A 14916-nucleotide genomic window follows, 5' to 3' on the forward strand; every position below is an offset into this window, starting at 1 on the left:
CGCGTGGTCCCTTGTTTCAAAGAGAAAGATGAATCAGGAATAGAGAATTTTCTTGACATTATCATTAAAAAAAAGTTCATTTAATCACTCTTGTGTGATGGTTTTACAGTCTGAATGTGGAGGGGCAAAACGAGTATATTGTCCATGTAAATTTCAGAGGGGGCAGCTGCATCCTTGTTTCTCCGGTTCCGACGACCCTGGAAACGCACGGAATAATTCGTGGATGTGCGTAATTCGAGGGTTGTGTATAACTTTCTTGTAACATTTGAAATAACAGGTTGCCTTAACTGAAAATATTCGTACCAGTTTCTGTACATATTTGATTTTGCGTTTCGATAACGGTCAGCAATTCTTATGAAGAGTAATATGGAATGAGCTTGAATAAATGTTCATTCCGTAGTAGTTTGCATAGAATTCAGCATACAGCAAAGAAACACAAAAAACACGAATGTCATATACTCAGATTATCGAAAACGAACTATTTATTGCAAATTTTGCGTTCTGTTGACGCAAGCCGTTACGGAAGGTGAACGTTGATCACAATTCGCTAAGACTACGGAAACTTCTCTGAGCCGCTTGATTAAAAGTCAATGGGAAGTCATCAAGAGTGCGCTCAACCTACTCCTACCTACATTTCAGGGGAAAAGAATAATTTCTTGCGATATCTGTTATAAATATACCTTAATTGAGGAGTGAATAAAACCGTAAGTACCGTCAAGTAGTGAACTTTTTTTATCTTTAAAATGATTTTTTCTAAAAAGAAAAAATCTTTGGGGCTAATTTGTTAATCATGTTGACGTATTACGTATTCGGTACTGGCGATGAAGATTAAGCATTTCTGTGTTAAATTGCTTTTTTCAGAAATTAGATTTTCTGACCAACGTATTTACATTTCACACTCGCCAGTATACACATCTAACTTGATAAAAATTTGAAGCTACATGTAAATATATGGTAAAAGGGTTGGGCACAAATAAGGCTTACTTGGAATGCCAAAATTGAGTTGGGACACTAAGCAGTGCAAATTGAAATGAAATTTCGACGTTTATTTCGTTAAGCCCCACCAGTTAGTTGACAAAAGGGGGTATGTTTAGTACAAGGGGTCCAGAAGCACGTAAAAAACACAAAATTTACAGGAGAAATGAGTGATGCAAGTACTTAGACGTAACATAACGTAATCAAATCTAACCTAACTACCATAAACTAACTTAAGCTAACCTGAACTAGGCATTTATTCCGAAGTTGGGCGTCCGCTTTCGCCACGTTTTTTTGCTGTCATCTCCTTTCCACATTTTCTACAATTTGTTATTAGGTTCATTAATCCGTGCTTTTCACAAACTTTTGAAAGATTTTGCTCGTTATCAACGAATCGCTTCACAAATGTTAAAACTATTAGTTCATTGCCCTTGTACATTCGCCATGTTGGTAACATAAATGCTCGTTACTTTCCCACAATGCAACTGTTTGGTTACCTTGCGCCAAGTAGTTCCTTCCGCTCGCAATATAGTCAAATGTTTATAACCGCTTATATATAACAAATAAACAGATTTTTCGAGACCCTTATATATTATCAAGCACACAAACGATCAAATTATACATATCTTTCCTGTAAATTTTAAAAATTTTGCTGGAAACGGACGCCCAAGTTTGGAACTTAACCCCTGAACTATCCTAAACTAACGTAATATTAATAGAAATAAGCGAAATTCTATCATTTTTTGGAAAATTGTGCGGGACTCCTACACTAATATAACACAAACTAAACTAACCTAACGTAACCTTAACTAGCCTAACCTAACTTAAACTAACCAATCCTACGCTAAACTAACCGAATGTAAACAGAAATTACCAAAATTGTAACATTTTTTAGAGAAAAGAGCTGGACCCCTTCTGCTAAACATAGGCCGACAAAAGTAACTGATCAAAATTTACAAATCGTCCTCCGAAACCGTTGCCAGTTTTGGTGATAGTCCACGTAAGGTTGTGTTACGTCTCGTTCACGGTACCATTCTGTGATATAGTATACATGAAGCTGCATCAGTTCCCGAAGGAGCAGGACGCTCATACTTTTAGGGATTATTCATTGAGTATGTAAGAACTTACAAACGGGGTAACAAAGCGACTTTTATTTACTTATCGACTGATACGAGAATAAAAAAGAACGTACCTGTACTTTATATCTGCATGTGTAGTGCCCTTGTACTTTATCTATGACTATGTATGTGTGTGTGTGGGGGGGATTTAACGCATATCGCATGTCTTGTGCACATGGATACTTCTTACTATTGCACTACGTAGAAAATTTATGGTATTTCATGTAGAAGTGGTAATAGAACACAGAAGAAACGCAGATCAGGGGGTTTTCATGTATACTATTACCCTATTCGGTTTTAAGAGAGACACAAACATTTATGCTATATTATCTTCATACAAGATGCACTATTTTACCTTAGAAAATTTTCCTTAAGGGCTAGGCTTTACTGCGTGCATATTGGCTGGGAGGGTTGAATATAAAACACGAGTCAACTGTAAAACACCAACCAACTTGTGCTAGGTGGCAAATAAAAGCACTAATTCTATTTAACCGAGTCAGGTCAGGAACGCAGGACCTGAGCCCGAGTAGTAGCATGAAGTGCATCCGTAGGGAGCAGGCGCATCGGTGATGGTGGATATCCTCATGAACTAAAATAGTGGAAGAAATGATGGTTTGTGTGTGGCATAACTTTTTCACACTTCTATGGTCTCTTCTATGGATGTTTAAAAATTACCGATATTAGTGTTGAATGCAGTTTTCTGGTTCGCTGAGGTGAACAGACATTTCTGATGTCGTTTAAATCCAAATTCAGCTCCAGAACTTGGGGAAGGGGATGGTGAAAATTGCCGAACTTTTCTCTGTCAATAATCGGCCAAGATACGGACTTCTAAGGTCAGGACAGACCAGGAATAAGCTGTGCGAGAATGCATACGCGGGAATCCACTTTGGAAACAGAACATTATAGCCAGAGAAAACAGATTTTGAGACGAAAGATGTGGCTGGTCATCAGAGATGATTTTCATATAAGGTCCTATCATCAAATCACAGACTGTCGCGCGGATGATAGTCTCAAATCCATCGGGCGTGAGAGAGAGAGAGAGAAAGGCAAATCTTTACTTTGACTCAAACAGTGACTGCAACAGATTCATCTGATCCGATTTCCGGAGCAGTTTAGGAGTCATTCCTAAATTGCTCCCCGAACCGTATCAGATGAATCGGTTTCAGTTACTGTCCGAGTCAAAGTAATATCCAATGTTAAGAATTATACTATAAGTAGAAGGGACAAAATGTTAATAAACACATTTCCTAAACTTTCCGAGAAATCAGTTCAGTTGAAGCGGTGACTATGAATTTTGGCATCTTAATGGGGGGCTACCGCCCCCCCCCCCCAAACTTCCCGCTCAAGTACCATAAAAACATCCAAAACAACAATAAATAATCAAACCACTACTATAAAGGTAACGTAAGAATGAAAAAAAAATAAAACACATCACTAATTATAAATCAGTGCAGCATGACAAAGAAAAATAAATTAAATCTCAGGAATGTAATAGAACAACCAGCAGCAAACCAAATACTTTGCCAAATACTCAAATGCAAAACAAATCAAGAATAAAAATAATATCAATTAAAAAATGAAAACACTCACCCTTTCGCCATAGAAGAACACTCATGAATAATGAACTCATAATTACTGACTGCACACACGAAAAAATAAGATAGCAAGAACACATGCGCAATACTCAACTACTTCACATTACTGAAAAATGTTCCTTTCCGCACACAAGTGGATTTATTAAAGCGAGCACACTTGCTATTATTACATACAAGAAAAACTAATAAACGCCCACTTTTACCATACATCGGAAATATCTTCAGCCTTCGACCACAACCATGACAGGTTTTCTCTAACTCAATTAGTGCTGCAAAGCGATATGAGTTAATATCCGAATCTAATACAAACTTATTTAAAAACGACAAGTTCAAATTCTTGTATTAAATTCATGAAACGGATTCTCAATCGCATTTGCTAACTCGATCGTCGCCATGAAACGAAAATTCAATTACGCGCTCCCCGCATGCCACCAGCAACAGCACACACATACAAGCAGGCAGAACATGTGACATCACACTAACAAACTACCAAATAACTACTGAGACACCTAGCGGGAAAAATATGAACTACCACCAATCTGAACTAAGATGTCACACCAAAGGCACGAACAGTTCCAACAAATGACTAAATCTATAAGAACCGATTAAAGTCACTGTTTGAGTCAAAGTAAAGACTTGCCGAGAAAAAAACCAGCTCCATTGACATGCAAACAAACAATGGATACAACAATATTATTTTCATAGATGAAAAAATTTTCACCGTAGAGGAATAAATTAACAAAAAGCGTGATAAAATCTATGCCAGGGCGAAGCGTCTGCTAAAGCGAAGGAACGAACACTATGAACGAAGAGATGTCATCATTCTGCATCAAGGGGTAATATCTTTACATTTCTGTCCATAAAGGATGAAAACTAGACACAAGCTAGCAAAGAATGTCGTGAGGCCTTTGAACAACCCTTTGTATGCTAGGAAGCCATGGGTATTCCAGCAAGACTGCGGTCCATCCCACAAGGTTCAGACGAAACATCAGTGGCTGCGGGATAATGTTCCTACATTTATTCTTGTTGAAGGTTTCACCATCTGGCAGTCTGGATTTTAGTCCGCTGGACTACTACTTGTAGACGTTCTTGAGAGGAATGTCTGCAGTAAGCCTGACCGAAGTTTGGACCATTTCAAATCAGCAAAGTGAGATGCCCATTTGGACCATCTGTGCTGCAGTTGAATGGCCCAGGAGACTTGCAGCATGTGTCAAGGACGAAGGAGGCCACTTCGAATGAATACTTGTTTTAGCACGTTTCTGTATTTCAAGTGATAAATGTATATCATTGGTACCTTTGTGTTTCAATTATTGTATTATCTATCCTAATTGATGTTTGTGGCAGAACTAGGTAATTTTAATACTTACAAAAAATAAATACAGTGAAACCTCTATAAAGCGGACACCTCTCTTAACGGACAAATTTTGTAATCCCCAAACACTGTAATAGGAAAAAGCACATTGGCAAACCTCTCTAAAGCGGACACTCTCTAGTACGGACACGGACAGTCTTTTCTGTCTTTTATAGGTATTATTTACCTCCGTATTACGGACACTTCCTCTAGAAATAAGTTGAAAAGTGTAGTAAAAATACATTTTGCCCCCTGAACTGTCTGCTCATTAACCCAGACGAAGCGTCTCACAGTGGTCCGAATAGCGAAAAAGGTGGACAAAAAAGGAAGGAGTTCTTGAAATGTTTTGAAATTGTGTATATAATGGTTTGTAAGGTTGACGATTACGAATTTGATATCAAAATGAAAAATTCAAAATGGCGGACCAAAAGGTGACAAATTCATAGTATGGATCTCAAATTGGGCACAGAGGGTTTTACACTGTCACAGATTATGAAGTTTGATAAAATTGTAAACTTCAAAATGGCGAATTCAATATGGTGGAAAATGTAAGAAAATCCATGTTACGGAGCTGAAATTGGTATGAGGCAAATACGAATTTCATATTAGGAGTAAAATTAAATATAAAGTATCTAATATAGCGGAGCAAAAGGAGAAGTAGTTGATTATGCTAATAAGCACTCACCTGGTTACAAGCCTAACTCGTCTTCAGACAAAGTATTTGCAGATTCGTCATTTTGTGCGGTTATTTTCAGTAGCGCAGTCACATCCTGAGGCAGTTTATGGCTTTTCTTCTTTGGGAGTCCTACCAAGGTGGAAATTACTGGATCCGAACTCAACAACAGCCTTTGAAAGAGATCCAAATTACTGGCTACCCTTGATGTTTTTCGAGTGTTGTGTTCTCTGTATTTCCGCACATCCTTGTGTCTAGATTCAAGGGCCTCCTCTGAAAGCTCCCCAATCGGTAAAAGAGCTGCCTGCACAATTACTGACCCGTGAATAAGATTTTTGTGCACGGTGGGTGGCATGTAGTGCCAGGGATATAATCTCACAAATAACTGAGCAGTTTCGATGCAGTACGTGTCGAATTTTGCAACATCTATGTCATGTCCACAGAAAATTGTTGTCAAGATATTTCCGAAACGCGTGATTAACTGCTGATCCACTCCTGTTATCTCCGAAGCTATTTCAGGAGCTGCAAAGAACCTGCGGGCGGTATTACCGTCATTGGTAGTTTCATAACCAGGTTTGGGAATATCCACACTAAGGCCTAGTATGCATCTGAACCTCTCTTGGATAATTTGTTTCCTGCCTTCGAACATTTGACGAGTTCCATCTTTCGTACTCGCTTTCCACTTTTGAAAATCTCATCTATAGGAGATATGAAGGATACACTCAAAAAATCGAATATGTGCATGGAGAATGGAAAGTCCGAACTCCAAATGGGATAGATCTTGTGGCACATGTGTCATTCTCTTAAGATCATTCATTTGTGAAATTTTCGCGCCACAGATGTAACATTTCAGGCTTGATGTGTTGGTGATGGCATTGCATATTTTGCCATCAACCATTGATAGTATAAGGGAGTAGTGTACAGTGAGGGTATTGTTTCTTAATGGCTGTAAGCTTTCTATCTGTTTGTTCATATAGTCTCTTTCTTCCTGGGCAACAGTAGTGGTTTCGTGAATCCAACGGAGATGAATAGGTCTGCAGAAACGTCTTGATGATGGTCTTTCATTTCTCCACACGCACTCTCCTGTTTAATTATCAACCAATCGCAAGAGAACGATCGCTGTCATAAATAAACTTGCGTCACTCATGCCACTTTCAGTCCATGTCTGTTTGTATTGTGAGTAGAGATGCAAAAAAAGCCGGCTTTTTTGAATCGATGGTTTTTTTCACATAAAAAGCCGGCTTTTTTGGGAAAAAAACGAGAATTTTGGAAATTTTGGCTTTTTTCAACTTCATGATTTTTCTATCTAAATAGCTTTCTTATAGTATATTCTATAGTTAGATAAGAATTCCATGACCTGAATGTCATATTTCGCTCTGAAATTCACCATCAAGATGGATGGAGCACATGTTATACGAATTAAAGCTAACATGAAGAATGTAGTATTTGAGGGTAATTTTAGAGGCTATTTAACTTTATTTTAACTTTTGAGTTATCGACAACTTTTTTCTTCTCTAGTTTGTCATCCGTGTTTCATTTCTAAGAGCTTTTAGTACTCTAGCTTCTAGCGCAAAAGTTAAACTTGCCCGTTTTTCTATTTATCCGTCAAAGCGTACGTTTTTCAATATATCCGTCAAACCGTACTTCCACATTTCTGTTATACTGTAGCTGTGAAGTGATTTAGCATTAATTTTCCGGACACAACCTTGAATACCAATTTATACAAATAATCAGTAGCGGATTTAGAAAAGTACTTTAGGAGGGGTTTTTCTGATTGTTTCGTTTCCTAAAAAGTCCTAATTTTATTTGGGAAGTGCTTGAAGTTTATGAGTACAGGCATAACTAATATTTCGCTTCGTTTATATGTTTAGCAATAATCTTCCGGATACAACTTTAAAAATCATTTTATACTGAGTATCAGTGGCGGATTTAGAAAAGTATTTTGGGAAGGGTTTCTTACTAATGTTTAGTTTTTCTAAACATTCGTAATTTTTATTTGACGGGAGCTTAAAGTTTGAGTAAAGGCATAAATAATAGATATTTCGTTTGTTGCAGACATTCCGTAACTTTGGGGAACGGGCTTCAGTCCGAAAGACCGCCCCCCTAACCTTCGCAAAACCGTCACTGCTGGTAATTAGTAATAATAACGATTTAAAAACAATAAAAAAGGAAGTCGCCCAACTCTCAGTACACACACTATTTCTACATTCACAGATGGAATGAAGAAAAGCTTTGTCAGAATGGTCGAATGCTGGTTGAATCCCGGACTTCCCGATAGAAGCTCAAAAGCTAATCACTCAGTCATGTTTGTTGTGCAGTTGTATTTAGCTTAACTTAAATATATTCCGTAGTCTTTTTTTTGGGGGGGGGGGGAGTTCCGTAATGATATGTTGAATCCCTCTTGTTAAAAATTCAGAAAACTTGAGGATTGGGTAAACTGTGATGGTGGTTCTATAAAACTTAACTGTGGAATTTCAAGAATATACAGAACCAAAAGCTCTAGATGTTCAGCCTTTAAGTGTATCTTATAAATCTAAGTATTTCTCTTATGTTTTATTTTAATTTTATTTTGTTTCAAAAAGAGGGTATGGAATATTTTGAAGTAAAAATACTACATACTATTTTGCTAGTTATTTGTGTATTCTTTAAAAAGAAGTGTTTACTTTTAGGGTTGGCTGGTTTACACCAACTTTTTTTCTTTTCTTTTTTTTTTTAATAACTGGTTTAAACCACAAAAATAAAAAGAATGAAAAATGCGAATCGTGTGAACTTCATGGTGACGTTTCCAGATATCAAACCACCTGCAATAGTTTTATTTCCCTTTCACCTTTTAATCAAGGTGTCCCATGTTCAATTCTCGGTCGAACCACAACCCTTCTTTCATGCGTAACCCAAGTAGCGGTTCGGATGTCAGTTTAAGCGAAAGTCTTCTCCTTGATAACCTCGGTATTTCGTAAGGATTTTAAGCCTAAATATACGAAACAAACCAAATTGTATATTTCTGCATGCCTAAATGCGTGTTGTTTTATAAAGAAGCCAATATTGCTTAAATATATTGATAGAAATTGGCAAAATTTATCGATTGCCTACGTAGCTTCCAACATTAGCTTGGATTGGACTTTCAATGATATCTACGTACCGGTACTAAATTTGTAATTTAATACCTCAGTTTTAGCGTACTGATTATGGTACGTTGACCTTTAAATTTTACATGCAAAGCAATAACAGGATTTTCCCGTTATTGTCTTACATTTCAAGTAATGACGGGATTTTCCCAATGGCTAGGGCGGGAGATTCTCAACTTAAGAAATTTACTGACCGCACTTCTTTAAGCTTATGAGAGTTCTTCCGGCATAACCCCGCTGTTGCATAATAACATCAAGGCGAAACAAACTTATTTCTGTGAATATGTAATATAAATACATAAAGCAAAAAATCTAAGTCAAAAAAGCCTGGTTTAAACCAAAAAAGCCTGGTTTAAAACATCCCCCCAAAAAACGGGTTTTCGGCATTTTCAAAAACAACCACGGTTCTTGCCAACTCTGCTTACTTTTGTATATAGGAGGTTAAAAAATTCTTATTATATACATTGGTTAATCCTGTGGAATTCATAATGTAAATATGTTGAAGAAAAATTGTTTGAAATATTTTTTCGAAATTCATAGTTTATTTTCGATGTTTTATATTATTATCAGCATCAACCATTAATTAAATGATTTTCTGTGTTATAGAGAAGCGATACAAAGTCTGTTTTATCAATTTAAAGCAGTATTTTGAAAAAAGCCCAAAATTTCCCAAGCAAAAAAGCAAAGCAGAAAAAACCGAGTTTTTTTTCCAAAAAAGCCGGTTTTTTTCCGAGCCCTTGCATCTCTAATTGTGAGTGACCAGAACTCCCGTCAAAACCCCACTTACAATGCAATATATACGTTTTCTCTCTTAATGATGGCCCATTGTCCGACAAAAGTTTCAAAATTCTGTTTGCAGTATGGTCTAGTAACTCTTGAACTTTCACCTCACACTCGCTTTCACTAACACTTATATTTTTCGGATATGTTGCTTCTTTTGCTTGCAGAATAGCGTAGTACCTGGGATATAGCGAGTGACCATGTTTAATTGCCGTGGTTCTAATTGCTTGATATTGGTGTTTACTTAAATTCGCAGAGACAATCATCGATAACGCTTCCTCGTCTGATAGCTTCGTTGCTTCTTGTCGTTCCTTTATCCAAGTGTCACGAATTCTTTTACCCCTGGTCGGTGTTGTTGTGGTTACTTCTTGCAATAATTTTGCGGCTTGTTCATCCCCGTCAGATCGCAACTTCATCACCGTAGCATATGCAAGTTCAGGCGTACTTGTATTACTTCTTAACGATTGCGTTTTTCGTCTTTTAGTTCTGTCACACACTTCGTGAAATTCTTTGGAAGGACGTCTAGTTGTTGCCGACGACGGAGTGGAAGGAACATCTGTGATTGTAAGATGTACTTCTTGCTTCAACCAGCCCGAATATTTACATACAAAATAACTTTCGTTACTCCGACACTTATTCCAGCGCCAATAATACGGAATAAAGAAATGCAACCTCATTGAATGATACAGCGATTTTGTGGCTTCGCTATCTATATCTAATCCACAATTATTTTTAACATATTGCACAACACTTTCTTCTTGCTGCACACGGGTCTTCCTTCTGTTTTCTTGTATTTTATCATGCAACTCCAGACACGATATATGTATATCCATTGTTTACTTCCCCACACTACACAATGCTGTGAAACATACACTGCAAACTCTCGATAGCTTTTTGATAACTACCGTACACACGGCTCTGTCGTTTTCAACTAACTCCGCGTGCTTGCACTGTCAAACAAACGCTATAACTTACGTGCTTATCTTCTGCTCGTCTCGCCATCTCAAGCGGACACCTTCAATATCATAATTCCAAGGTCATATTTCCTGGAGTAGACGGAAGTAGACAATGAAACTTATGCAGCTTATTGACAACTATCGACTGTTATCCATGTTTAAATTTCGTGGTATACATATGTATCCATTTTTTAAAAACTCTACAAGAAGACTGTAGTACTCCAATATATAGGAGTACTAATATATGTATTTATTACAATTACTACGATGCAATACACATTGCTCATTCTAACTGTGTCATGTACATAATACTACACCAAGTGCATAATAATTACAATATGGCCCCTCATTCTCATAGCTGCTCGGAAAACAATTTCCCAAATTCAAGTCACAAATTTGCTAATTTCCTGCAACGAAGCTTCTGCCATTTTGGGACGTCTATAATTACCAGTACTAAGAGATAATTCAGTCAATATCATGTTATTCTCATGAACTAACTCTCGATGATGACTGTTACACCTCTTTTGCATCTGTAACTTCAATTTCATAAAAGGACTTTTGTCCCCCTTTTCCGCTATTCGGACCACTGTGCGTCTGTGTTTAACAACACTCTTATGTCCTTTGCTTGCATCCCACTCCCACCCAAGCTGTTTTAGACACAAAAGTGATTGGTAGTTGCCCGCCGTTAGGAATGACACGTTATGCTACTGTCCCGTTGGAGTCTCTAACCAACCAGAAGACAGGTTAGAGACCTCATATTATTTTTTGCCCTCAGGTATGTATATTGCCTCAAAAAGGACACTTCGGGACTGCAATTACCAGACAAATTAAAGCGTCATACTGAAAACGAAGGATGTACTGATAAGTGTAAAGTGGACGATTTTTGATTCCCCACGGCTGTCCGCTTTAGAGAGGTTTCACTGTACAATTTAATCATTACCGCAATAAGTTTATTTATAATGCATATTTATTAAGGAGTTTGGTGTATGAGATATCTTTTATATATTTACTGTATTTGTTTGAGAGATGCAGAATATCCGTAACTACTTGACTCCATTTTGACCAGGATGTTGAGGGCCAAAGATTGGAGTCGAGTTCGTTAAGGAGGTGATCCCAAGAACGGATAATCAAAACTCGATTTTGCATGTTTTCCGATGGAAGTAAATGGTAGTTGGCACGAAGTGGGCACAAAGCGCTTTGAAAATGGACACCTACAAATATGCCTTGTAATTTCAGACGAAACAGGGACAGCGAGCGCAAATCAATTTAGTCAACCTTGGGTACCTAATCGTTGGAGGAAATATTCCCATCTGTCTATAAGATATTCTCCAAATGAGATAAAGTCAGCAATAGCCAGTAACGAGGGACTGAAAAGATTCAGTCGGAAAACAAACCCACGAGAAAGATGGAAAGTATACTTAATCTCAGGGAACATAGTCCAGGATTACCAAAAGGAGCAGAGTGTTGGCAGTTGTTGACACGAAATGCTTTCAAAAAGAACAGATACGGTTATGAGAGTTGGAAATAGAAATATCATGTGCATACAAAAGGTTGAACGTGTGCAGACAAGGTTTGATGGATGACAGAAGTATTGTTAGATAGTTGAGTAAGATAATAATGTATAATACCATTAGTGTATTTGTTAAATACTTGGGATATAATTAATTACGTATTTTTTGAAAGCAATAGTAATTATGAATATTATCTTTGCTTGATAAGCCACCCGCAGTAGTTGAAATTAGGGGGTTGGTATAATCCTGAGGATACATGGCTCGTAATCTCTCCGTGGAATACAACGCTAAAATAAAACGAGTTGGCTTTCTGCTCTACAAATCTAAAGTAAATATTTTCATATTCCCAATATTTATTTAACTTTCTAAAGTTCTTAAGTGGAAAGCATATTGTGGGCGAAAACTTCAAACTTTAGTTTTCATGTTGCGTATACTGTGAGGAACCAGACTTCTTCACGTGGTATACACGTGACATTTGCTTTTAAAAACGGGGCGTTTAACTATATTTTAGGAAATTATCAGTAAAATCAGAACTTCCAGCCCATTTCAAAGAAAGAAGAATGCTTCAGCGGATAAGGTAGTGGTAGACACAAAAAAGCGGTTTTCTGTTTTTTGAAAAACGAAAATTGGTTTTGATTTTAACATAGTTTGAAGTTTATCAAAAACCGCTTTTAAAGAAAACCGAAGTGTATGATTTTCCACAAACCAATTTCCGGTTTCTATAAAAATCTGTTTTGCTCATTCCTGGTTATACTAATCGGCTAAAAAAAGCAAAGCGTGGCACAAGTACACCAACACCCTTAATCTCTACTTAATTAGTAAGTTATTTTCATTTTATTTATTTATTTATTTTAGTTTGAAGAAATGGACGGTTTCGGCGACAACTTCGACCAGCCCGAGGTGGATCCCGCAGCTGAGTTCTTAGCTCGCGAACAGGACCAACTTGCTGGACTTGAAGACGATTTGAACACGATTGGAACAGCAGCTCCTGTGGCTGGAGGAGGTATTTACTAAGTTACGACTATAATAATAAAACTTCTGATATTTTTTAACAGATTTATGAATATATATTCTGATAATATACAATTTTCTTGGTTACAGGCAGTTAGTTAATTTCATGTGTCTCGGTGGAAACCACTAACTTGTATATTGTACTTTAATCAGTAGCAGTCATCTCCTATCTCTTGAGTCTTGTTTTAAAATGTCCATATTGAATTACCCGAGTGAAATTCAGTTGCCAATAATCTATAGCAAATTATCTGTATCAAAAATATGTTAAAAAATAGTTTCAAAAGAATTGACCAACGTATATGAAATGGATGTGCGATTTATCTGGTAACTTTTTTTTTCTTAAGAAAGATTTAAAGAAAGATAAAAGTTATCTCGCTTTATATGGGGTCTCCTTTGTCAGTTTGTGTTATAACAAATATATTGTCTGGTATGCGTACAGAGGATCACGCGTAGATTTCATTGGTTCCGTAAATAAGTTTCCTGTGAGATTTCTCAACTTAATCATTTTGTCGTTGGGAAACATAGCAATACAGCAACTTACCTTTAAAATTGACGGTACTTGTGGTTAGTCATCACGATCGATTGTTGATATTTATTGTAAAATTTATGTTATAGATAGGGCTTGAAAAATCTTCATTGCAAGTACGAGTCAGCCAGACCATTTTGCAGTCACAGTGTTTATACTGGCCAAATGTAAAAAAGAACTCGCCACTGCCGAACAGGCGAGTGGATTTTTCAAGCCTTGATTACATATCTTTGTTTCTTGAGGTTATTTTGTAGTATCAGAAATTTAAAAACTTAAATAGTTTTAGTGAAAAGAATGCGTCAGAGTTGACGTGTCCATGACCGTGTACCATAGGCTGTACAACGGGACTTTCAAATTTGAAAAAATCGTAATTGAATGACCGAAATGAAAAAATTTTTTCAGCCGCTCTTTCTGACATTTTATTTTATGGGTGACCGTGGCGTACACTGAACGCAGGAAATAAGTATTTACAGTTGTCTTTCAGTATGTGAGAATGTCCAACTAGGCTGAGGATTGCACCCGACTTTTCGGCTTACTATTCACTACTACGCGTTCCGGTCCTTCCAGACATTTTCACTCCTGAGAACAATTCTCTACTAGTTAGTTCATGTGGTTTGATTTACAATTGATGTCCGTTGTGCAACCCAGTGACTATTTGCTTATATATATATATACAGAGGGTTGATTAATTCATGTGTCAATTTCATTTGTTTACTGTGCAAAAGTGGTATGAGGTAAAGCCGTGCAATTTGGTGTAACTTTAGACTAAGGACATAAGTTTTGTTTCGCTATAGAATCATGTCACTTGTACTAAAGATTGAAGAGATATAAGGTCAAAGGTCAAATTTCGATTATTTTTTTTTTCCTTATGGGATTGCAATGGTAAATTTTGAAAGAGCCTGAAAAAACGTAAATCGAAGTGGTAACAAAGAAAAAGCTGTATGGTATGATTCTATGTCGCAAGCCGACCAAATATGCGTCAATCAAGTGTCATGGTCAGAGGTCATTCTCAGATCAAGGTCACAGGTCAACTTGAGAACCCATTTGACATGATCAGGTACGGACATTGCGTTGTTTTCAGTGTATTCAAATGGGTTCTCAAGATGACCTGTGATCTTGATCTGACCGTGACCTCTGACCTTGACACTTGATTGACGCATATTTGGTCGTCTTGCGACATAGAATCATACCATACAGCTTTTTCTTTTTTACCACTTCGATTTACGTTTTTTCACGCTCTTTCAAAATTTACCATTGCAATCCCATAAGGAAAAAATCGAAATTTGACCTTTGAC

The 14916-nt window shown here is 37.1% G+C and overlaps 1 protein-coding gene across 4 annotated transcripts in view; it reads left to right on the forward strand.

The window, feature by feature from the left end:
- Positions 1–548: 548 nt before the first annotated feature.
- Positions 549–14916, forward strand: part of Clc (clathrin light chain) — a 54502-nt gene continuing 40134 nt past the window's right edge. For all 4 annotated transcript variants that reach the window (XM_081739023.1, XM_081739024.1, XM_081739025.1 and 1 more), the window contains exons 1-2: positions 549–704; positions 12940–13087. In XM_081739023.1, the coding sequence (XP_081595149.1) occupies positions 12949–13087 (139 nt within the window). In that variant the 5' untranslated portion in view covers positions 549–704; positions 12940–12948. The remainder of the gene's footprint in view (positions 705–12939; positions 13088–14916) is intronic.

This window comes from Thermobia domestica, chromosome 14, assembly GCF_964235325.1.
Source record: "Thermobia domestica chromosome 14, izTheDome1.hap1.1, whole genome shotgun sequence".
Lineage (NCBI taxonomy): Eukaryota > Metazoa > Arthropoda > Insecta > Zygentoma > Lepismatidae > Thermobia > Thermobia domestica.